Genomic DNA, 26,951 nt, shown 5'->3' with positions numbered 1-26,951 from the left:
AAAAAAATATTAGTACTGTACTCTGTGTATTCAGACAAATAATAGTATTCGAAGATGATGTGAGATGGCTGTATGGGAAACTTGAACAAGGAAAAAGATGTTAAAATACAGTTTGGGGTTAACATTCAAGAATAGTCATTATTCAATTCTTTCCTATTCCTCTTCTCTCCAACCTCCATTTTCACACCTTATACTCACTTTTCAACTCTCTGGAATCTGGTTTCTAATCTCATTATTCAACTGATGTTGCTTTCTCCAAGATACTACCAATAGTTTCTTAGTGGCCAGGCTGGATGTCTTTCCCCATACCTTAGGCTTAATTGACCTCCCTATAGCATCTGACTCTTGAGCATTCTCTCCTCCTAGACACCCTCCCCTTCTTGGATTTTTATAACCTCTTTCCAGACTCTCTTCCTACTTGGGTAGCCATTCCTTGTCAGTGTGTCCTTGCCTCACCCCTAATGCATGGATGTGCCCTGGAGCTCTGTCCTGGGCCCTGCCCTTTTTTGTGCCACATTGTGGCCAGCACAAAAATGCTGTTCTTTCTACTGGCCAATCTTGATTTTAGAGGACTGATTAAATATTTTCCCTTCTCATTTAGATATGCTGGACTATGGAAGTCTAAGGCTGCCTATGCCCATGTGTAACTTTTTCTTTGTAAAAAGAGAGGATTCTGTGGAGAGGGCAATATCGGGAAGTCATGCAGATGTAAAAAGATAAGCATTAATACATTTTAAAAAAATAAGATGAAGGAAATACTTGCCCGAGTGAGCAGTTTTTCTCCTTGGAGAAGTGAATAAACATTTATACAGTGCCTACCACATGTGTTAGGACTGTGCTAAGCACTTTACAAATATTAGATCTCCTTTGATTCTCATAATGATCCTGTGAGGCAGGTGCTATCATTATCTCTATTTTACAGTTAAAGAAACTAAGTCAAATAGATTAAATGACTTACCCAGGGCTACAAGTTAGTAAGTACCTGAGGCCAAATGTGAATCTGGGACTTCTTAATTCCTCAGAGAAAGACTTTGAAGAGATTTCTCATTTGGGGTTTTTGCCCCCTAGAGTTTAAAAAGATCAAATAATAATTGAGCTGTTTCACATTTCTGCGAGGATTCTAGGAGCATAAATTGAATATAACATTCACTAAGAAACACTGTCCCCACCCCATCACTATCATAGAGATCCTAGTTCCTCTGGGGAAAATCTCAAAAAGAGACATACTAACTGCACTGTGAAATAGGATCGTTTATTCTGATTTCCCCTTTCTCCATCATCTGTAGGCTGTACAGCCATGATGGACCTTAGAGTTCACCTAGAGATAGTTCAAAACTGTCTTTAAAAAAAATGAGGAAAATAGACATAGACAGGTTGTTACATGGTCAGTTTCACACAGTAATCAAATGATAATAGCTAGTACTTACACTGTACTTTAAGGTTGGCAAAGTGCTTTAATATGTTCTGATGTGATCGTCACAACTCTGTGAGGTAGGTTTTGTTATTTTCTAATAAGTTTATGTCTGAATATGGATTCAAACACAATCCTCTGATCTCAAATCCAGTATTCTTTCCATGATACCAGGTTTAATCTGTCGTTTCTCTCATATACTAAGACATTTATTAAGTGGATAAATGGGCTGTTATCACAACTCTAAGCTCTTATGTACAAGAAGCAGCCCTAAATACCTTCTACTCTGTCATCACATCAGCCAGAGAACAGGATTCTCTGGGTCCCAGGTTCCTGAACTATAAATTTAGGATGTTGGACAAGATAGCCTCCCTAAGCCAGTGTTTTTGTTTCATCTGTAAAATGGGAATAATATATTTGCAATAGAATCAGAATCTCAAAGCTAGATCGAGTCCAGCCCCAACTTAATGTAAGAACCCCCTCAACCACATCTCCAAGTATTTGCCTAGCTTCAGTGATAGAGCATTAGTGCTTTAAGCCATTCATTATTGTTGTTCAGTCTTTTTAGTCATTTCTGACTTTTCGTGGCCTCACTTGGGGTTTTCTTGTTAAAGATACTGGAGTGATTTGCCATTTCCTTTTCCAGCTCATTTTACAGATGAGGAAACTGAGGCAAACAGGGTTAGGTGACTTACCCAAAGTCCCACACCTGGTAAGTGCCTGAGGACAAATTTGAACTCAGGAAGATGTCTTCCTTCCTCCAGGCTTGGTACTCTATCCACTGAGGCACCTACTAGCTGCTCTTTAAAACCACAGTACACTATAAAAACATGAATTGCTAGTGCAAGTATGGTCCTGGAGGACCATATCCAACATCCTAAATTTATAGTTCAGGAACCTGGGACCCAGAGAATCCTGTTCTGTGGCTGATGTGATGACAGAGCAGAAGGTATTTAGGGCTGCTCCTTGTAGAGCTTAGAGTTGTGATAACAGCCCATTTATCCATATCTTACTCCCTCATATCTTTCACCACACTAATTTATCCTCTACTCAGTTATCAAAGTGATTTTAAAGAGGAGTTTTGGCCATATTACTCTTCTGTTCAAACTCTAGTGGCTTCCTCTTACCTTAAGGATCAAATGTAAAGTCCTCTATTTGGCATTAAAAAAAGTTTTGTTGTCTTTTGTTTTTGTTTTTTTTTAATATCAGCAAAATTATCTATATGCCTTCCCCTCTGCTCCCAAACAGCCATCCCATGTAACAAATGTTTTTAAAGAAAAGAAAAAGTAAAACTGATCAATCCATTAAAAAGTCTAAAATATGGGCAATATTTTTGTGCAACCATACTCATGGTCTCCCCAATTCTGTAGGTGAGGTGTAGGTTTTTTTTTAATTTTTTATTTTTTTTAGTGAGGCAATTGGGGTTAAGTGACTTGCCCAGAGTCACATAGCTAGTAAGTGTTAAGTGTCTGGTCTGAGGCCGGATTTGAACTCGGGTCCTCCTGACTTCAGGGCCGGTGCTCTATCCACTGCGCCACCTAGCTGCCCCTAGGTTTATTTTTATATCTCTTTTTTGGAGACATGCTTGCTATTTAGTTTCATGAAGTTGCTTGCTATGTAGTTTCATAACATTCACCTTTTTTTGTTTTGTTTTGTGTTATTTGTAGTTTTATAACATTCACTTCTGGTTTTTGTTTTGTGTGTATGTGTGGTTCTTTCTGATTACATTGTTAAAGTCATTATGTATATTGTTTATTTGGCTCTGCTTACGTCACTCTGCATCAGTCCATGAAGACCTTCCCATGCTTCTTTGTATTCATCACATGCATCATTTCTTACACTACAGACACATTCCATTGTATCCATGTACCACAATTTGTTTAGCCTTTCCCAATTGATGGTCATCTATTTTTTTCCCCAATTCTTTGCTATTACAAAAAGTGCTGCTATAAACATCATGTTGTATATATATGGAGACTTTCTTTTTATTAATGGCCTCTTTGTGGTATAAGCCCAGTAATCAAAGCTCTCATCAAAGAGCATGGACAATATAGTCACTATTTGCATAATTCCAAAATGGTTGTACAGATTCACAGCTCTACCAGTAATACACCATTGTACCTTCTCCCATAATCCTTCCAACATTAACTGTTTTCATCTTTATCAATTTTCAGGGTTCAAGGTGAAATTCAGAGTTTTTAAAAATTTGCATTTCTCTTATTGGTGATTTGGAACATTCTTTCATATGGTTAACATCTTGCTATTCTTTTAAGAACTGTTTGTTCATAACCTTTGACCAATTTTTATAGAGGAATGGCTTTTGCTTCTGATAATTCTTTTCAATTCTTTTGGGTTTGCTGTGATTTCACTTTATTTGCTATTTTTAAAATTTTGCTTTCTACCTTCTTTTAAAAATTAGATTGGCTAAAGGTTTATCAATTTTATTAGTCTTTTCAAAGAACTAGCTTGTAGTTTAACCTACTGGCTTAGCTTTTTAAAATCTATACTCAGTTCATTCATCCTTTCCTTTCCTATTTTGTTAGTATGAATATAATTTTTCCCCAGAGGACTGCTTTAACATCATCTCAGAAATTTTTAGTATGTTGTTTCATCATTATCATTTTCTTTCATATAATGATTTGCTCTACTTATTCTTTCTATGGATTGTTCTTTGACTCATTATTTAAGATTTAATTGCTAAGTCTCCATTTGTATCTTTTGTTTGTACTCTCTGATTATGGTTTTTATTATGTTATGATCTATAAAGGAAATGCTTTAAAATTTCTTTCTTTTTACATTTATTTGTAATATCTCTGTGCCCTAACACACAGTCAATTTTTGTAAAAGTCCCATGTGGTGCCAAGAAATATATTCTTTAATCATTTATTCAGTAGAGGCCATAAGTCTTTTAGCTCTAGCTTGCCCAGTGATTCGTTCAAGTTTCTATTTCCTTTTCGCTTATCTTTGTTAGATTTATCCAAAAGTGAGAAAGGCACATTAGAATAGTCTGCCACTATTATGTTACTATGTATTTTTTTAATTTAGTAAATGCTTCTTTCATGAAGTCGGATGCTATTTTGGAGCCTATAAGTTTAATATTCATATCGGTTTGTTGTTCATGGTTCCTTTTAGCGTAAGGTAGTTTTCCTTTCTCTTTTTCACATTGTTAATTTTTTATTCAGCTTTGTCTGAAAGTGTGATTGCAACTGCTGCTTTTTTGGATTCACCTGATAAATAATACATTTTATTCCAGCTCCTCATTTTTATTCTATGTATTTTTTTTATGTTTTTCCATAAGCAACAAATCATGGGGTTGTTTTCATATTCATTCTATCACATTCTCATTTTATTGGGATGTTTAATCCATTCACATTTAAGTTACAAGTTACGTTTATATTTTCCCTTATTGTCTATTTTCTTCCCAAGTTAGGACACTTTCCCCCTCTTCTTCTGTAAAGATAGTACTTTATCTCCTGTTGTTTTAACTTAATTTACTTTAAGGCAACCCTATTCCTACAAGCTCTCTTCTGACTTTCAAGCCTCCCCTGCTTCCCTCCTGTTTTTTACCTTTCCCTGGTTTTGGAGTTTTCCTTAACTTAGTTCCTTCCCTGCCCACCCCCCTTTTATCTAATTCTTCCCTTCTTTTTGTTTTCTCTCAGTTAAGTAATGAAGTAAAATCCCCCCCTTCTCCTCCCTGGCAGTGTTTTGTGAATTTTTAAATTTCATTTTCTATGCCTTTTCTTGTTTTGTTTTTTTTTGGGCAATTGGGGTTAAGTGACTTGCCCAGGGTCACACAGCTAAGTGTCAAGTGTTTGGTCTGAGGCCAGATTTGAACTCAGGTCCTCCTGACTTCAGGGCTGGTGCTCTATCCACTGCACTACCTAGCTGCCCCTCTGTGCCTTTTCTAAAAAAGAATTTCTCTCCCTCGTTTATTAGTTCTCTTCCCTTTCCCTTCCTTAGTCTATAAAAAGGCTATTCCAGGCATTTATTCTTTTATTCATGGCCCTTATACTTATTTATTCCTCCTTTATTCTCTTTACTCCTCATGGAAATAATGATATACACATGCAAAGGAAAAAGATTATCTCTGTCCCTTGGGAGAACAAAACACTCTAAGGTACCTATTTTGAGTTCCCTCTTTTGAACAGGTTCTACTTTATTTCCTCCTGTATCTTTCTGTGAATCCCCTTTTTCTATTGCATCTCACTCTTAGAAATCCCAGTTCCTGCAGGTGACAGAGGCTATAGAAGCATTGTCCCATGATAGGAATTTTCCTTATTGTGTAGTTCATTACTCCTTGCCCTCCCCATCATTGTTCTCCTTCCCCCTTTTGCAACGAAGTCTCTCTGGATCCATCTTCTCCCATTCTTCTGGGTATCAGTTACCTCCAGAAGCTAATTCCTCTTCCTGAGGCAGGATAAGTGGTCCCTCTCAGCACCAAATCCCTGCAGTTATACACACTGCAAAGTTCTCATCTTTCCATTATAGAATATTCTTCAGTGGGAAAATTGTTCAGTGGGACTGACTTCCACTGAAGTGAAATAACTTCCTTTCCCTATTTCAATCCCTCCTTTTGTTCCCTCACCTATTCTCTTGTAGGCCATCTTCTTCCAGAAAAACTAGAGAAGTTATGTTTCCTTCATTGTTCACCTTTGACTTGATTAGTGTATATCACATATTCCCATCTGCCTTCTTCCCTTCTCCCTTTTTATCTATCCGCTTATTCTGCAATTTAGTCCCACAAAAAAAAAAATATTAATTCACCTGTAGGCAGTGTTATTTACTTCATGTTTCAGACTTTTTCCTCCATCACTTTTGCTATTTGCCTTCTGCTTTCACCCATGTCCCCTTGTCTACTTTTAGAAAGAAATATCTATTGTTATTTTGTTAACCTTATATGTGTCTGTCTTTTTAGTCTCCCTCCTTTTTTTCTAGTAGAATTCCTTTCATTAACTCTGCTTTTCTTGGTTGCTATGTATGTTTACTTTTCTTATAATTTTGTTGCCTGGGGGTTTTCTTTTTGGTTTGTTTCTTTTTTGGAATGTTTCAAATACTTTTTTTTTGTTGTTACTGAATGTTCATCTTCTGTCATTCATGGTTAGGTTCAGATTTTCAAAGTATGTCACTTAAGGTTGCGATGTCACATTGCTCTTCAGAACACATTTCCTTCCCTCCTATGATTTTCTGGTAGGTGCAAAACAGTCTTGTTATTCGAATTTCCTTTCCTTTCCACTTAATCTTTCTCCTGATCACTTACAGAATTTATCACTAGAATTGTTAAATTTAAGTACTATGTGTAGTGGAGTTTGCAGCATAGGCTTTTTTTTTTCTGGAGGCAATATGTGGAGTTTTTGGATTGGCATTTTATTTTCTGTGTTCAGAAATTCTGGGTAGTTTTCTTGTATTCTTGTGTTCTGACTTTTGGTGTATTGTTTTAAGACACACATAATCCTTAAGTTGTCACTAAGCAGTCTGCTTTTTGAAATCAATGTCTTGCTTGTCTAATGATTCATGTTTTTTTTTAAACATTGCTTTTCTTCCTCCTGACTATTCTTAACTTCCGAGTATTTGCATTCCTAGTCACTTATTCTCTTTCGTTTCTTTGGTGATGTTTGCCACTCTGGATTCAAGATGAACTCTGTTTCAAGCTCATAAATCAGCTTGTTCAGCCCTGGCAGTAGGTTGGCAAAATTGTTGCTGAGGGATCATATTAGAGACCAGCCGTCTACTGTTGGTTCATAGGATTGTTACCTCATTAAGTTTCTTAGTGTCTTAGACCAGAGGCATTAAAAACATGATCACAACAGTCCCCACATGCAACGCAGACTAAATTAGAATGTAACTGGGAAGTATTTAACAAAATGAAAAAATACAATAGAACATTAACATTAATGTATAGTTTTCTAAGTCAATGTGTGGCCTGCAGGGATCCTTATAAATGGTTTAGTGGCCCCCATTTCTATCTGACACCACTGTCAAACCCTAGAGGCTGTGAAGACTGTTTTATCTCTTGCAGATAACTCCTACTTTGGAAGTTTAAGAGGTTATCTGAGAAAATGTCTAGTGCTCCACTGTGTTGGTCACATAACCCACAAGTCTTCTATTACACATTTAAAGTTCCTCACCACTTTCCAGTTTTCTTACATTTTACTCTCCTAAACACAATCTATATTCCTGCTACACTGACCCGGCAGTCCCTTAAGCAAAACATTTCTCTCTCCTATTTCTGCCTTTGCACTGGCTATCCCCTATGCCTTGAATGCTTTGGCTCCTTGCTTCCAATGGTTACATTTCCCTGCCTCCTTCAAGACGTGGCTCAACTAACCTTCTGCAGGAAACCTTTTCTGGCCCTGCCCACTCTGTCCCAGCTACTACTGACTTCTTCTCTGGGACTATCTTTCACATATTCTGTAATATATTATGAGTTGGTTTTTTTTTAACCTCTCTTTCTTGTTAGAATGTTACCTTCTTGAGAGCAGGAGCAACATTTCTTTGTATTTCTAGCACCTAACACAGTGACTGGAATAGTAAGTACTTAATAAATGTTTAAAAGTCTAGAAAACACTGTGAGATATATAAAGAAAAAAGAGGTGAACACAGTCAATAGATACAAGATATACAGAAAGTAGTTTACTAAAATAATACCAGGAATGATGTGTTTGGATTAGTGGGAGTGGAGGCGGCTAGAGCGAATTGACATGAATGGTAGGCCAAATTTAGATTTAACAGAACAAGTGGACACTACAGGTTTTTGACAAGGGGAATGTCATATCGTGCAAAAGCAACTGGTCACGAGAAGAACATTTTGGGAATAGTCCACATCATGCTGGAACATAGGTGGCACCAGGGATGGAGACGAGATATAAAAAAAGGAGTTCTGCCTATAAGGAGAATGGGTGGGTTCTAGGGCCTATGAGACGAAAGTCTTCCTCAGGCCTGCTGCATCAAACAACAGAATAAACCTATCAGAATCTTTACATTCTTTGATTACAAGTTACTCCACCTTACTATTAGAGAGGAGGTGATGTATAACAGACACAAAACCAAAAAATGCCATCTTGTGAACTTTAATTTAAAGAATAAATTTATTTCAAGAGATGTATTGTCCAGGTAAAGATATGTGATTCAAGAACTTTAAATGGTAGCCTTCTATCAAGAAATATTTTCTTATCTTTTAAGACAGCAACATTCTAATCTATAAATATATATAAGTAGTGCCAGTAAAACTTGAGTGCCAAAGGTAAAATAGTTTTCATATGTAGTATAGCAAAATATCAAAGTCAAATTACATTAAAAAAAAAAATAAACAAGACTCAATGGAAAAAAACATGCATCTGTGATGCTATTGATGTATCATGTGTAATCTTAACTAAATATCTCAGTTCTAAAACAGTAATACAAAATAATTATGGTTTCAGTTTTAATCTTTGTGAGGAAAAATTGAGTGTCAGGGTGACGATTAAAAGTTATCCTCCCATTAATATTTAGGATGTGAGAATAAATAACAAATGTTCAAAACAGAAATCATACGTATCTATGTTTAAAAGATAATTGTACCTTAAGTGAAATTCTATGTGGGTGAAAGAGTGCAAAAACTTCTGTTAATCCATTGATTTAAACCAGAAGGTAATCATGAAAACATTTCACCACTGATTTTTTTTTGCACAAGGAAACAGGTAAGAATCAGGCATGCAACTTAAGCCTCAGAAGTGGTATGTGCCTTGTACCCAAGCTGTTTGATGGTCCTGGAAATTACAGAGTAGTGGGGAATCAGCCGCAGCTCACCAATGGAGAGAAGGCTTGGTTTCAGCCATTCTTTCTTTGGGGCCTATCCACTAGCTATGTCCTTCCGTACTCAGGAAGTAACCGAGCGAGCTCCCATACTAGGAAAATGAAGGTACACAGCTGTCTCTGTGGCAGACTTCCCGAAGGACGATGATGAGCGAGTTGGTCACTGACAACTAAACCTCTCTACAAATCCGGGAGTCCCATCATCACAGGACTGAGGCCCTGCCTTTCCTGCTGGCCTACTCCTCACTATTCTATAACTTTGAGGCTCCTCAAGCAGCTTGGGTATAAAGCAGATACCACATCTTGTGCTTAGGTTGCAAGCCTGACTCCTGTTCTGACTGTACAAAAAAGCTGAGTTGTGAAATATTTTTATCATTACTTTTAGGACAAGACCCTCAGCTGGTCCTCATCTAGCTCTCTCTGGGCTGTGTTGTTGAGAACCTAGAAAAGTGGTAAATAGAGTGGGCTACACAGAGATTTTTCATTAAAAATGTAATAAAATATTTTTATGGGATGTGAAAGAAAAATAATACCTGTGCCCTTGAACAAAACACTTTAACAGTGTGGAAATAAATGAGAAATCTTCCAGAACTCTGAACAATTGAGTATTTGAGCTAAATTACACCACTTTTATTGTTCTGGTTTTTCAAATGGCCAAGAGCTGTGTTTGATTCACACTCTGATCAGTTGTGAAAAACTAGATAAGGTGTTCTGTTGAGATAGTTTATTGATGCCACTACACAACACAGCAAAAGGGCATTGGTACAAGTCACACTTCTATGCAATAGTTTCCCCACAACACATCCTCTGCCAGGGAGGCATGTGCCTGCCACACTGCTCTTGCTGAGTTTTAAATACCCATCTAGCCACTTCATGTTTGTAACTCTACTCAGTTTTGGACTCCAGGGCTTCTTCTGCTTCCTTTCTCAAACGAGCTTTCTTTTCTAAGTTCAGGCTCGTCAGGGTCTCATGTCTTTTGGCAGCCTACAGGGAAACAAAACAAAAGGCCTCATAATTACTCCATACCAGTGACCAATCCCACCTAAACACTTCACCCAAGCCATTCCCCTTCACATTTTTTTCTACTTTGTCCAAATGGATCCTAAAGCCACTGGCTAATCCACCCAGGCATAACAGAGCATTCTCACTGTCCTTCTTCCTCTGAATCCTCAGTCATTTCTTCTCTCTTCTCCAGTTATTTCTTCTGCTCTTTTTTGTCTTTCTCTCCTCAACTTCGTTCTTATTACAGATGCCAGTTTCTCAACTGACAAGTCAACGGACAATTCCTAACTTCCCCCTGGCACTACCCCCACCACCTTCCCATTTTCCTCTTGTTGATACCTAAGGTCCCAGCTTGCATCCTGCCATCAGACTTGTTCACCAAAATATTGGTGGTGGTGTCTTCTGACATACATATTCTCCCAGGGTCAGCAGCAAAGAGATACAGAAAATGGAGACCCCCCACTCACTAACAATTGGAAGGTGAGGGGGGAAGGGGGAAACTCTCTTCTCCTATGAGAGGAGTTAACAAAGATTCCCTCTTGACTCAAGGGAAGGGAGTGACCAGGGTTAGAAGGAGGTGTTTCAAAATTCCTTAATGATCGATCATAAAACCTCCAAAATCTGCTAAGATGTTTTTAGCTGTTCTAACTTTTCCCTGTAGCCTCCTTGAAGGAGGATTCAGGGATGTAGAGGGAAGGAAGTAAGTAAGCCTCAGGGAACAAAAAAAGCACCTTCAGTTTTCCTGAACTGACAGAATTGGGCGTATGCTTCCAGATAGGGAGTCCATCCTTGTCCTCTATGCTGCAGAAGGTATACCCAGGTCTGCCTCAAACTGAACTAGTGGACTGAGAGCCTGCGAGTGTCAGGTCAAGTGCGAGACAACCTAGCAAATGTCTGCCCGAAAAGTACCTCTAGGCCTTCCTATGTGCTTGGAGAGTGACCCCAACAGCAGGGCAAGAAAGAGGGGAGAGGTTTACATGCCTTCCAGTCTTGGCTAGACAAGAGCTTAGAGTTAGGCAGCTTCCCCGTACGGGCCACCAAAATGTTGAGGATTAAAGGTTTAGAGTGCTGGGACCCCAAAATCACAACACATCAAACCAAGTCTTTCAGCCAAAGACAAGGTTTATTAGAACGGTGATTGGGGGGTGGATGAGATTTAAAGAATCTGCCATATTGGCCAGACTCTTAAGGAATCTAAGCATTTGTATTGCTAATGCAAGCAGGCCAGATCTTAAGAATCTGAGCCCTTGGCTAGACTCTTTGAAGCTATGGGGTGCTATGAAGCTTTTGTGTGGCTTACAACAGTACCAGTCTATACCAGTCTGCTGCTTTCTTCCACACCAGCATAGAGGGAGCGTTTCTCTTTATTTTACACACTCTCTCCCCACCCAACATGCACAGAACTCATAGAAACCTATACACAAATACCGAAAACACATGAAGCACTCAAGATAGTTTCCTTTGGAAGAAACTAATGGGACAACATCCTGACATTTTAATGAAGCCCTACCTCTCCAACAGGTTCCTACATAATACTTTCCAAACTCACAGTGCTCCCTATGAGCTGGATTTCTCCTAAAAGGCAAAAAGTCTTTTTATCTTCGGCATTTTCTATAGGATAAAATTAAGAGTCCCAGCCAAACAATCACATTGTGGACTGTTCAAGTCACCAAAACTTAATCAGAAATCACCACATGACCTCTTAAGCCACCAGGAGGTATTGGGGAAGTGCTAATCTGATAACCCAAACAAATAACTGAAGCCCTGTAAGCTCATTAAATTGACTGGGTGACGTTCCTGATCAATCCCCTTTAAACCTATCATTTTAAAATCTGCTCCCTTGAACGGCATTTTCCACTGTTTCTTAGAATATTTTCCCCTAATTTTTCAGAGGGAAACACTTCTATTTCTTGTTCTTTCCCTGCTCTCCTCAAATAAATTTCTGTTATGTGTGTAATTTAGCTTTGCTGTATGCCCACATTACCTAAAATGGAAGCACCCTTGTGGGAGATGCCAGGAACCTACTTCTGGGAGAAGACAACTTATATAGTGGGTGGGAACAGCCTCATTCCATTGACCGTGTAGCCTAGACAAGCTGAATTGCCATGTACTCTCTTGCCAGTGGTGTCCATGGATGAAGATCTTATTCACTCACAAGCACAGGCACAATGCACAAAGTTGGGTAGAGGGAAAGGCCACCTCCCTACCCTACACCCCACCTATTAGGCCTTGTGGCCCCTCAAAAAAGGTCTAGAGTCTTGGTTTGTTTAGGTTGTCCTTTTCAGATCCTCTTAAAATCTTAGATCTTCACAACCCAGGAGGTTGACCTTAGAGGCAGGATTTCAGGCCAAATGTTGATGCCTGCCCAGCAGGGAAACCCTGAGAAGCCCTGAGTGCGAGCCCAGGAGGGCTTTAGACTTGGAACCTGGTTGAACAACACTGTACAGGAATTGAGTTAAGCTGTGAAACTAACCCCACCCCTGAAAAGACTCAGAGAACATAGGGAGGGATCATTTCCCCTGATGCTGGAGGGGAGATGTTTGTTCTTGCTGTACCTCTGAAGTAAATGCTTCTTTGTAAAAGCTGATCTGACTTAAATGAAACTAGGATGCTTAGACCTCTACAACTGAGGGAACACAATTAGTGGGAGCTTGAGCCAGAGGCAGAATCTAGACCCTCCCTAACCCTCTTAAAGGTACCAGAGAGCCCTAGGAGAAGGGCAAAATATAACATAACTGGCATTCAGGCAACAGAGGCCAGAGAATCATTGATACGTGGAGAAACATGTCCAAGGTCTAGTTTACCTAAAGTTGGAGGAGCTTATCAATGAACTATTGGCAGGGTGATGAATTTTTTGGACATAACACTTAAAGACCACTTACTAAGTTACAGAAAGGTTATAATATTTGTTGGTAGAGGGAATACCCATACTGGTGAAATAATAGATTCCTAAATATTTAAGAATTATTATGACTGAAGACACAAAAGTCCTGGTTTCTAAAAATACTGCTGAGGGAAAATTGCTTCGAAAAGTTCAAAGCAATGACAGAACCATGGGGATAAATGGGCCACTTAAACACTGTTTTGGTAGGACTGTAAAATGTTTGGAGTCTTTCTGAAAAGCAATTTAGCGATCTGTTTTAAGGACCACAAAACTCATAATGATTTTTTATTTTGTGATTTTGGGAAAATGCCAAAAGAAAACCAAAAATATGGGTAAGTATTCTAAATCAAGATATTCACAGCAAGTGCTATTTATAATAGTGAAAAACTGAAAGTATCCCAAATAGACTACATTCGGGGAAAGGCCATGTTCAATGAACACAACAGAACAACTTAGGACTTCTAAAAAAGGCAAGTATGTGGACTTTAGGGATACATGGAAGTACATATCGGAAGTGTTATATTAAAAAAAACGAAACACACTGACAACTCAGTAAAAGCCATTTATTTCTCCAGCTCATTTTACAGAAGAGAAAACTGAGGCAAACAGGGTTAAGTGACTTTTCTAGGGTCACTCAGCTAGTATGTGTCTGAGGTCAGATTTGAACTCAGGAAGATAAGTCTTCCTGACTCCAGGCCCCTATCCACTCCATCTACTGTGCCACCTAGCTGCCCAGTAAAAACCTCAATGCACATAAATACCACATAAATACCAATCAGGAAAGAACCTGGAGGTATTGAAATGGGTTAGAGTTTAAAGCTGATCAGGTTATTTTTTTTCCTGAATGAAGTTAAATTATTCAGAAAGTCAAACTAAACAAACTTGGAATTTCTTGACAGAGGTGATGAAAGCTGAGTTAATTTAACGATACTTGAAGTTGCTGTCATTTTTCAAATGTTCTGTGTTATTCTTTCAACAATTCTTGCAAATGATAGAAAATTATAACTATAATGAAGAACCTTATAGAGTAGGCTGCTTCTGGCTCCTTTGTTCTATCCCATAGAAAATTATAACTATAATGAAGAACCTTATAGAGTAGGCTGCTTCTGGCTCCTTTGTTCTATCCCAAAGAGAAGAGAACAGGGCAAACAAGAAAGACCTAACTGGTAAAGGAACCTAACATGTACCTTTGCATACTGGAATTTACAACATTTAGGGAAGCAACATTAGGATCTATCACATTTAAAAAAAAACCTCTTACAATATAATAAACATTTATTAAGCTCCTATTATGCGCCAGGAAGTATGTAAAGCACTGGGGATACAAATAAGAAAAAGAAAAAAGACTCTTTAATCCTAAAGTAACAAAACTTTACATGTGTTCAACTGAAAGCGCCTCCTTAAGGATTTTGAGTACCTCCTTTAAGTGATGAAATGTTAATAATAGCTCTCCTTTAAAGTCTACAAAATACTTATCTTCTATATTAGGTCAAATTGGAAAAATAAAGCATCCAGCCAAAGAGAAAAATGAATTGGACTATACCAGTGAATTTCCCAAAGTAATTTGGCCATGGAACACTTTGAGTATTGAAATACATTAAACAACAGTATAAATGCTGATGTGGAGGATGTATGGGAACATTAATGATTATGGAAATTTTAGAGAAAAATGGCAATTAACATAGTTTCATGATGAAAAATCATTATATATATGGTATATATATACACACACATACTAATGTAAATATATAATTTAAGTCAATAGGTTAGAACAGTAGTTCTCAAACTTTTTGGACTCAGGACCCACCCCTTTCACACTTTTAAAATTACTGAGGATCCCAAATAGCTTTTGTTTATGTGGGTTATATCTCTTAATATTTATGATTAGAAATTAAAACTGGTAAATTTTAAAGAGTATTTATTAATTTTAAAACATTAATAACTCCCTTATGTTAACATAAATAATATATTTTTCTGAAAAACAGTATTTTCCAAAACAAAAAAATTTAGAGAGAAGAATGTTACTGTTTTACATATTTCTGCAAATCTCATTAGTGTCTGACAATAAAAGATAGCCAGATTCTCCTATCTGCTTTAGCATTCAATCTTTTGTGATATATTGTTTTGATTGAAGTACATAAAGAAATTCCAGCCCCATACAGACAAGTAAATTGGGAAATGAATATTTCACTAGGCAAATAACATCTAAGTATTGTTATGAAAATAGTTTTGACCTCTTGGACCCCCTGAAAGGGTCTCAAGGATCTTCAGGGATCCATGGACCACATTTTGAGGACTTCTTTAGAAGGGAAATTATCACGAACAATCTTGTTATAGAACCCCTGGGAACGAACAAGGTTACATGGAACAGTTTGAGAAACTCTGAGATGATTATCTAAATACCTCTGGTACAAAATCCTATGAGTAGAATAAGCTCATAGCTCTAAATTGCCAAAGAACAGCACTGCACTTCTCTCCCATGGTGAGCAGAAATGAGTCATAAAGAACAGCAAATTGAATCAGTTTTTGTTTTGTTAACTATAGTCCCACCTACTTCTTGGCATACTCATTTCTCATCTCCAAAGTTAAGAAAAGTTAGGTGAATGGAGATGCACACGTGTTGGTACCCTTGGGGAGGTCTGGACCACCAGATGTTGCTTAGCACATTCAGGAATGAAGAAGGAACAAGAAGAGCATAAACTCTAGCCCTTGAACCTCTCCAATGTCCAAATCCTACTGGGGGTTAGAACTCTGGCTGATGGAAAATAGAGTCATCTTTATGTGGCTATTACAAGACAGATCAATGTATATTCCACAAGTCATCATAGAAAATAAGATGCAGAGGGAAAATCTACACTTACCTGTTTTCCCTGAAAAACCATAAGTATGCATCCCATTATAGTCAGGGCAATCATGATGTAGCTGATCTTGACCCGGACCCTGTTCTTGGCAGCATCAAGCATTTCAAACCTAACAAAATAAGACCAGATAATTCAATTTGTGTAAGAACCAGGCAACACGTAGGCCATTTTATATCAGAGAATCTTAGAAACCTCAGAGCTAAAAGAGACCTACTGCCCCAACTCTTACTTAACACACAAACACTTTCTACAGCATCCCTGCTGGCTGGCTATGCAGCCTCTCCTCCAACAGCTCCAATAAAGGAAGAACTTGCTGTTTTACAAAGCACTCTATTCCATTTCTGGAGAGCTGTCAGAAACCTATTTTAGTAAGGTCACACATGAAGTAAAAGAAGAGGGAACTGAAGCCAAGTCCTCTGACTCCTCATCCAGCATTTGGTCCATCAACACTGACTTTCCTTTTAAAGTCTACCTCCATAAAACTTCTAGTTGGTATTTCAACAGAAAAGACTGTTCCGACTTAAGTAGACTAATCATGGCATCTAGAGTTGGAAGAGATCTTAGGAGCATATAATCCAACCCCCTTCCTACAAACAAATGACTTGTACCACATTTCTGGTAAGCAGTTTCTCAGTCTCTATTTGGATACCTCCAATGGCAGGGAGTTCACTACCTTACAAAGCAGCCCATTCCATTTTTGGACTGCTCTTATAGCTAGAAAGCTCTTCCCCCTATTAAAATGAAATCTTCCACTAATGGTGGAATACTTTTTTGAGAAATAATTATTTCCTCACCCACATGACATCCCTTCAAACATCTGAAAGCAGCTATCATGTTTTTCCTGGCTTTCTCTTCTACAAAGTGACATCTCTGACATTGTGGGGAGCATAAAAAAGTTGAGTTACATTTATAATCTGCTTTTAAAAAAGAATTCCAATAAAGAGAATAAGGTTAAAGGACCTCCATTTATTTTCCAGTTATATGAATAAGCAGAACAAGCAGTGTCTATATAGAAATATTAATAGCAAAACAAAGAGAAATCTCTTTAATCCATAGTTTATTTTTCCAAGGTGGCATGTGTTTATATTTTGGACTTGCGTATATATGGATTTGTGTCCACTGATTCCAGATTTATGCAGAAGGGCAAGTCTGTGGCCAGTTATCTGTCAGCAAGCACACAAGCAACCTCTACCCTAGCACCCCCTGGGACCAATGCACATCTTCCAGCCAGCTCTATGCCATGATATCCTGGCTGTCATAGGAGAAGTATCAAAAATAATTTAGAGAAAGTAGGACATTTCAATAAAACTCCACACACAATACAAAAAAATACAGTATGATCTCAAAGTCTAAAAGGAAACACTTATGTTTACAAAGTTCTTTACATACATTATCTCATTTGATCCTGCAACCTCCTTGTAAGGTAAGTGGTACAGGCATTATTTCCCTCATTTTATAGATGAGGAAGCTGAGCTTCAATAAGGCTAAGTGACTATTGTTCCTTGGCCAGTTTAAGTGTCAGGGCCAACACTGAAGCCCAGGTCTTCAGGAGTCCATTAGTCTTCCCATTAGATGAGCAACTACCTTGACAGCTGGTTTAGATCAATGAGATCTGGCTATCATCTGGAATAATCTGCTTAACTGGTCCAAAATGACAGGTATTGATCTATAAGATGGTTTATCCAGAGAAGTTATTTTCCCTCAGGGTGAAAGAAACAGAGACAGACAGAGAAAGAAAAAAGGATAAACAAAAGAAAGTAGGATGGAGAGAAATACACAGTAATCATAACTATGAATGTAACTAGGATGAACTCAACCATAAAATGAAAATAGATAGCAGAATGGATTAGAAACCAGAGTACAATAATATGCTGTTTACGAGAAACATTTGAAACCAGAGTACAATAATATGTGGTTACGAGAAACATCTGAAACAGAATGTGTTCTGCACACACACGCACACACACGCACACACACACACACACACACACACACACACACACACACACACACAGAGAGTTAAAATAAGAGACTGGAACAAAATCGTTTATGCTTCAGCCAAAGTAAAAAAGGCAAGGACAGCAATCATGATTTCAAACAAAGCAAAAGCAAAAATAAACCAAATTAAAAGAGATAATGAGAGAAACTACATTTTGCTAAGATACCATAAACAATGAAGTAATATCAAAAATTTTTATGGCAAATTTCTCTGATAAAGGCCTCATTTCTCAAATATGTAGGGAATTGGGTCAAATTTATAACAATAAGAGCTATTCCCCAATTGATAAATGGTCAAGGGACATAAGGAGGCAGTTTTCAGAAGAAATCAAAGCTACCTATAGTCATAAAAAATATTCTAAATCACTATTGATTAGAGAAATACAAATTAAAACAAATGTGAATTGCTGGGTGGAGATGTGAACTGGTGAAGCCATTCTGGAAAGCAATTTGGAACTATGCCCAAAAGGCTATAAAACTGTGCATGCCCTTTGAACCAGCAATACCACTTCTAGGTCTATATCCCAAAAAGCTCAAAGTAAAAGAACCTATATGTACAAAAATATTTATAGCAGCTCTTTCTGTGGTGGCAAAGAATTGGACACTGAGGTGATGTTAATCAACTGGGGAACAGCTGAACAAATTGTGGCTTATCATTGTTATGGAACATTACTATGCTGTAAGAAATGACAAGGGGGATGGTTTCAGGAAAAACCTAAGAAGACCTATATGAACAGATGCAAAGCAAAATGAACAGAACCAGGACATCATTGGATATTGCACTATTGTAATGACGATCGACTATGAAAGACTTAGCCACTCTGATCAATACAGTGATCTAAGACAATTTAGAAGGATTCATGATGAAAACTGCTATCCATTTCCAAAGAGAACTGATAAACTCTGCGTTCAAACTGAAGTGTAATTTTCTCACTTTATTTTTCTTGCTTTTTTTGGGTGATATAGCTAATATGGAAATATGTTTTGCCTGATTTCACTTATATAATGGTTATCATATTGCCTGCCTTCTCAGTTGATAGGAGAGGGTCTAGATGAGGGAGAGAATTAGAATGCAAATTAAAAAAAAAAAGCTCTTGAAAAAAAAAATTTTTTTTAAAGAAGAAAGAAGAAGCATGGTCCCTGACAGTTAATTAACTTTTCTCTTTTCCAAGCAAGCTAGGGATACAGCCTGGAGCAAGCACAGATGATGTTCCCAAGTCTGGAGAGTACCAGTTGCCTAAAAGTGAATATTTCAGACAGTGTCGAAATATTTTTAGCAATGCTCAGGGCTCTTTCTTCGAGAAACAAGAATCAGTAGCTGTGACAATGGATCAGTTTACTAGTGCCTCTATGTTGGTCACAAGATGTGTTCCAATGGAGGAAAAACATCTTATTTTCTTCCATCACATTTGAGAAATAAACAAGATTCAAAGAGATGGATGCACTAATTTTCTAGCAAAAAGTAATGTGTTATATATCACACATGGCACCGACTTTGGCATCACCACGCAGCAGAGGTCAGTTAACTGGCCAAAACAGAAAAAGGAGCTGAAAAAATTATTTAGGGAATAGGTTCTGGCAGGTGAACCTGGTCACTTGAAAGAAGGATTAGGGAATGTCAAACAGAGATACTAAGACTTTTTGCTGGTCAACTCTATTTTATGACTGCATTTGGTATCTACCCACATAAAGGGTATATTTAAAACATATACTCTTAGAGAACGTTACAATCTAAGCAAAGGACATTAGGAAACCCTAAGGGCTGAGCCCACTCTGTTTATGAATGAATCACAGGACTGGAGCATTTAGAACTGAAAGGGACTTTCTAAATGACTCAGTCCAGGGGCTCTTAACCAAGGGTATATACAGTCCTTCAAAGGATTTATGGATAGATTTCTGGAGAGTCTGTAAACTTGGATGGGAAAAAAAAACTATCTTTATTTTCATGAACCTTTGGTTTCTTTTATGATCTTATGTATTTTATACATTTAAAAAACATTATTCAGAGAAGGGGTCCACAGGTTTTACCAAGCTACCATGGGACACAAAAAAGTTTTTAAAAAATCTGATACAGTGAAATGCCCTCATTTAATTCAGGTTTTGTTGGTTGTTTTCTGTTGGTTTTTTTTTTTTTTGCTTCTGTTTTATTGATGGTTTAGTTCTTAAATAACATCCATTTCTAAGTATATCTTTCCTCCTAGCCACAACCCAGTAAGCCTGCCCTTGGGCCAAAGATTTTTTTTTTTTTAAAAAGGCTCAGTAAAATCAATATGAAACATTGATCTGGTCTGACAGAATATGTAATGCTCAATACTCACAGTTACCCACATTTCAATGAAAGCTGGGAAGAACATTTTCTCAGCTCTTCTCTGGGCAAAGCCTAGTCAATACAATTACACAATTCAGTTTAACTGTATCTTTTTCTCATTGTATCATTTCTGTATCTCACTGCTGTAGTCAACTTTGCTTACTTTATTTTTGAATTATTTGAAAAAAATCTTCCCCTATTCTCTGACTTCTTATTTTCTTTTCTCATAAATAGTATTTTATTTTTTCCAATTACATGTAAAGATAGTTTTCAACACTCATTTTTTATAAGATTTTAAGTTCCAAATGTTTTCTCCCTCCTTCCCTTCCCATCCCTCCTCCCCAAGACAGCCAGTAATCTGATATAGGTTATATATGTGCAATCATGTAAAAATTTTCCACATTAGTCATGTTGTAAAAGAACAAACAGAGCAAAAGGGAAAAGGCACAAATAAAAAAAGTGAAAATAGTATGCTCTGATTTGCATTCAGACTCTATAGTTCTTTCTCTGGATGCAGATAGCATTTTCCATCATGATTGTTTTGGAATTGTCTTGGATCATTGCTTGCTGAGAAGAGTTAAGTCTATCAAAGTTGATTATCCCACAATGTTGCTGTTACTGTGTACAATGTTCTCCTGGTTCTGCTCACTTCACTAAGTATCATTTAAGTCTTTCCAGGTTTTTCTGGAATCTACCTGCTCATCATTTCTTACAGCACAATAGTACTCCATTACATTCATATACCACAACTTGTTAAGCCATTCCACAACTGATGGGCATCTCCTCAATTTCTAATTCTTTACCACAAAAAGAACTACTATACATATTTTTGTACATGTGGGTCTTTTTTCCTTTTTTATGATCTCTCTGGGATACAGACCTAGTAGTGGTATTGCTGGATCAGAGAGTATGCAGAGTTTGATTGCCCTTTGGATATAGTACCAAATCGCTCTCCAGAATGGTTGGATCAGTTCACAACTCCACCAACAATGCATTAGTGTCCCAATTTTCCCACATGTTCTCCAACATTTATCATTTGCTTTTTCTGTCATATCAGCCAATCTGATAGGTGTTAGTGGTACCTCAGAGTTGTTTTAATTTGCATTTCTTTAATCAATAGTGATTAAGAATTTTTTTTATATGACTATAGGTAACTTTAATTTGTTCATCTGAAAACTACCTGTTCGTGTCCTTTGACCAGTAATCAATTGGGGAATGACTTGTATTCTTATAAATTTGACTCAGTTCTCTATATATTTTGGAAATGAGGCCTTTATCAGAGACACCAGCTGTAGAAATTGTTTTCCATCTTTCCACTTTCTTTCTAATCTTGGTTATGTTGGTTTTGTTTGTGCAAAACCTTTTTAATGTAATCAAAAATATCCATTTTGCATTTCATAATGTAATCTATCTCTTGTTTGGTCATAAATTCTTCCCTTCTCCATAGATCTCACAGGTAAAATATTCCTTGCTCTCTTAATTTGCTTATGCTATCACCTTTTTTGTCTAAATTACGTACCCATTTTGACCTTATCTTGTTATGGTCCATGCCTCGTTTCTGCCATACTGTTTTCCAGTTTTTCTAACAGTTTTTGTCAGATAGTGAGTTCTCATCCCAGAAGCTGGAGTCTTTGGATTTATTAAACAGTAGATTACTATAGTCATTGACTACAGTGTCTTGTGCACCTAACCTATTCCACTGATCCACCACTCTATTTCTTAGCCAGTACCAAATGGTTTTAATGATTGCCACTTTATAATATAGTTTTAGATCTGGTATGGCTAGGCTACCTTCCTTTGCATTTTTTTTTCATTAATTCCCTTGATATTCTTTTTTTTTTTTTTGATGAGGCAATTGGGGTTAAGTGACTTGCCCAGAGTCATTATTATGTGTTAAGTATTATGTGTCTGAGGCTGGATTTGAACTCAGGATCTTCTGACTCCAGGGATGGTGCTCTATCCACTGCTCCACCTAGCTGCCCGTCCCTTGATATTCTTGACCTTTTGTCCTTCCAGATGAATTTTATTATTATTTTTTCTAGCTCTACAAAATAATTTTTGAGTTTGATTGGTATGGCACTGGATGAGTAAATTAATTTAGGTATTAGCTCAGCCTACCCATGAGCAATTGATACTTTTCCAGTTGTTTAGATCTGACTTCATTTGTGTGAAAAGTGTTTTGTAGTTGTGTTCCTGGGTTTGTCTTAGCAGGTAGACTCCCAAATATTTTATATTGTCTACAGTTACTTTAAATGAAATTTCCTCTTCTATGTCTTGCTGCTGGGCTTTGTTGGTAATATACAGAAATGCTGATGACTTATGTGGGTTTATCTTATATCCTGCAACTTTGCTAAAGTTGTTAATTATTAAGAGTAGTTTTTTAGTTGATTCTCTAGGATTCTCTTAGTATCATATCATCTGCAAAGAGTGATAGTGTTTTGTTTTTTCATTGCCTAATCTAATTCCTTCAATTTCTTCTTCTCTTATTGCTAAAACTAACATTTGTAGTACAATACTGAATAATAGTGGTGATATTAGGCATCCTTGTTTCACCACTGATATTACTGGGAAGGCTTTTAGCTTATGCCCATTATAAATAATCACATTTGTTTCTTATACTATATACTATGTTTATGTAACTCAATTTATTTAGCCATTCCCTAATCAATACAGCTGTATTATTTTATAAAACAGAGACTGCAAATTGACATATATTTAGCAAATATTTTCTACCTGCTCAGAACTGTATTAGGCTTTATGAAAGTTAAAAAATTTAATGTTTCCCAGTCAAGACAGCTGCCTGAAAGTAGGCTGACTAGCCAGCTCCCACATATCCAACAAACCCAATATATGCACCAAACTGAATAATCATTAAGAATACCATTAGGAACAACGGTGACTTCTTCTACCCTAGAACTTCACAAAAAGCTAGCTTGAAGCACATGAGTAAGAGGAAAGGGGATGCCAGCAAAGCCAGAACCACTGTAGGCAAACAAGACAGTGATCTCCTAGAGATGAGCCAGGGACATTCCTATGGTTCTGATGAAAGGCACTCTCACAGAAAAAGCCCTGAAACTTGGAGTCTAAAATCCCATCTGACTAGAAAGTTAGTAAAGCTCTGTGACCCTGTTTTGTCTATAAAATGAAAATAATATTTCCTTTACTTACTTCAGAGTTATGAGAGTCAGATTAGATAATGTAAAAATACACTCAAAAAATGTGAAGTGCCATATACATGAAAGGTATATTTGTTTTAAAAACAAAGAAACCACATCTCTGGGCCTGGAGGAGACTTACACAAAATTATACATCCAATGAGTGGAATAAGTAGGCTAGAATTCAGGTCTCCTCACTCCCAGTAGTCCTCTGACCAAACCAAATAATTCATCTATGTCTTCAATGACTAGAGTTAGGTATCTTTGGCAAGCTAAAGAAACTGGCCTGATGGTGTATCATAATTTCACTGAGCCTCCATTTCCTCATATGTAAAATGGGCTAAATAATATTTGCCCTATTTGTCTCACAAGGGCTGTTGTGAGAAATGTGCCTTGTAAACTGTAAAGTCCTAAATAAATGAGAATTGTTATTATAAGAACTCACTAGGAATAAGTATAAGAGATTGGGGAGAGAAAGGACAGAGAAGACTGATAGAAGAAAGGGAGGTAAAAATACCAGAACTCCAATTCTACCATGACACTGTCTTTATAGTACTCATGAGGCACTTGGTTATAGACACCTATACCTCAGAACATGGTTTAGTTTTTGAGGCCAGTGGCTCTGTGCTTCTGTTTCAGTCAGCTCATACTAACACTAGCAGGCATTCAAGTTTTGATGTGGAGGATACCATGTGGAGGATACCAAGGAGCACTTGACATAGAGTTGGGGTTGCGAGGTCTATCTACCACCTTTTTACAATTCTGGGTTCAGCACTCACGAGATCGTCTCTGGGATTTCATCTTCTCTTTTGAAACGGCCTGACCAGACGATTAACTTCTTTTCCCAGGCAGTGGGCTTATGTAATGGCACTCTAGATTTATAAACATCTGTGGAAAAACAAGTGAGAAATCTCACATTATTCAAGTTTAAGACTCTAATTTAGTAAAGCTGGTGACAGATAAATGCTCAAACAATAATATTAGTTATGCTTACCTATTTTAAAACATATAAACCGAATATTAATTAGAAGGGACACTGAGCTCCCCAGCGTTAACCCTTGGTTGGGAAGAAATTCCTAAGAAATCATTCCCTTCTTAATTACCAAACAAAACACATATATTATACATGGGGGAGACAGTATCAGAAAGGGAGCAATAACAGACGCTCAAGATCATGGCAAATAAACCCAAGGTTAGATTAAGGATCTCAGTAACAAACAGCTACATAAATCTGTACTGCTATTTAACTTTTCATGGGTTTCCATGTTATCTTCCCAACTAGCCTGTAAACTCTTCAAGGCCAAGGTCGGGTGTACTACCATTTCTCTATATCCACCTTAACACTTGATGTAATGCTTTACACTTGGCAAGCATCTAATAAATTTGCTGATTTCTTTATCCACAGATTCTGTCAAAAAAGTGGAACAGAAAACTTGTCACTTCTCCAACAAACATTTATAAAGCACCTATTATGTTCAGAGCATGGTGCTAGGTGCTAGAGGTATATGAAGTTTAGATAAGACATCCTTATCATTATGGAATTTACATTCTGGAAGGGGACCAAACACACACAAATAACATATATAATATTATATAATAACATACAAGTACTTATGAAGTACCAAAGTATTATCTTAATGAGGTTGAACAAAGGCCAACCCTTATGAGCAGACCCTTTCAGAATTTAGAAGTAAACACAAAAAGGATGTAATGTAGTCACAATTCTCATTAAACTGAGAAACTCTCTTACCAGAAGCATGCAAAAATTTACCTATCATATGGAGAATTTTAAAAGTAGCCTACCACAAAAATGACGGTCTTTAATTTGAAAGGACAGCACTGCACCTTCAGTAAGAGTGGCTAATTAGATCAGATCCACTGCTCCATCTGGCCTAAGTTTCCTCTCTGACAGAAACACTAAAGAATATTTTGTGGAAGGGAACTGTCCTCTGAAGAATTAACCACAAAAAAATAGATATAGTCCCTTTAATAACTTACTGTGGTTTTAGCATCTTTGTGGAATACCTAAACCTTTCAATTTCTATTGTTAGCCTGAACTACTTCTGGTGATTAAAAAGCCTTTATAAGTTTGCTACCTGTTGTGTTAAGAGTATTTCCTTTTATATATCCTAAGTTCATTCTGTTCTTACCTCGATGGGGCATCCCTGTATCTTGATATTCCAGGATTTAAATAACAAATCCTTAATAAACTTGATTATCCCTTTCGTGAGTTTTTACATTGATCATACTTTTTTTAGGCCAGACCCCAGAGTTATTATTGTATATTTATTAGATATTTATTTTTATTGTGCCCTTATACTATAGCTTCTTCCTCCCTCTGAATAATCTGACTGTTCTACTATGGCTTTTCTCCATCTCTGTTATGTCTTTTTTCAGGTAGGGCTAAGAGAATTGTCTATGGTCATCTTGACATGAAGGCATAATGATCTGTACAGAATAGAATAATACGTTTTGTCACACAGCAAGGCACATAGCAGGCACTTAATACTTGTTGAATGTTTCTGATGTCTTTTCAGAAGATGTATAGCTGGTGTGTTATAGTGAGGTGAAAACTGTACTGTAAAAATTAGATTTAGAATAAGAGAAAAATCCCTGATAGAAGACACTCATTCATTCAACAAATATTTAATAGTCTCCCACTATATACACAACTACATAAGAGGCACTATGCAGGGAAATACAAGACGTGGTCCCTGCTCTCTATAGGGAGCTCATAATCTAGTTGGAAAGGCAAGCTATATATGCAAACTTTGTGAAAAGTTAAACAAACACAGCAATGTCACCAAAAAACCCCTGTGATCAAAGCAGTGAGCTGGATGATGAGTGAGGCAGTTCACAGCAAGAGACCACTACAGGCTGGGATGGTAATGGAAGACTTCATGGAAGTGGTAGGACCTGAGGTGCAATTTCAATTATGGATAAAAATCTGGACTGATAAAGAAGATGAGGGAGGCATTCAAGATGAAATCAATGGTGTAGGTTTGGGAGCAAATATGCCTCATGCTGTAGCACAGTATTCAATTCAGTTGCACAGGCATTGATTAAGAGCTCTATATGGGCCAGACCTAAGATTTCATTGTTACAGGGAAACCTCTGTGAAAGGACTCCCTCTACCAGTACAGATCAGCTATTATTTGGCAATTTCTAGTCTCAGTTGCTTGGAGGTTCTGAGAAATTATTTGCCCAGGGTTTCACAGCTAGTAATGTGCTCAAAGTGGGAACTGAACCCACCAGCAGCACTCTCTTCCCATGATATACTTCTCCTCCTCCCATCAGAGTGGTGTGTGAGCTGTTATTGTTATTACATGGTTCTTACTATAAATGCTACAGAAATTCAGAAGATGAAAGAAATTCAAATAATGGGAGATCATGTTTGTGTTTAGATGAATTCACTGAAATTAAATATAAAAATGGAAGTTAAAGAATATGTTGAGTCTTAAAATTTGAGCTGTGAGAAGTCAGGGCTTGGAGGCAAAGTTTTGGAATAGCTGGGGGAACAGCTAAAGTCATAAGAGAATAT

At 37.3% G+C, this 26,951-nt stretch overlaps 1 protein-coding gene across 1 annotated transcript in view; it reads right to left on the bottom strand.

Annotated features, from left to right (window-relative positions):
• Positions 1-9,810: 9,810 nt before the first annotated feature.
• The window catches only part of FAM162A (family with sequence similarity 162 member A), a 41,981-nt gene continuing 24,840 nt past the window's right edge, over positions 9,811-26,951 (bottom strand). Inside the window, exons 3-5 of the mRNA XM_027845272.1 lie at positions 24,190-24,298; positions 15,950-16,058; positions 9,811-10,186 (exon numbers count right to left, since the gene is read on the bottom strand). Of these exons, the coding sequence (XP_027701073.1) occupies positions 10,088-10,186; positions 15,950-16,058; positions 24,190-24,298 (317 nt within the window). The 3' untranslated portion in view covers positions 9,811-10,087. The remainder of the gene's footprint in view (positions 10,187-15,949; positions 16,059-24,189; positions 24,299-26,951) is intronic.

The sequence above is a fragment of the Vombatus ursinus genome, unplaced genomic scaffold (assembly GCF_900497805.2).
Source record: "Vombatus ursinus unplaced genomic scaffold, bare-nosed wombat genome assembly UNPS02014959.1, whole genome shotgun sequence".
Classification (NCBI taxonomy): domain Eukaryota; kingdom Metazoa; phylum Chordata; class Mammalia; order Diprotodontia; family Vombatidae; genus Vombatus; species Vombatus ursinus.
Note: the sequence above shows the minus strand (reverse complement) of the source record. Positions and strands in the feature narration are given on the sequence as shown.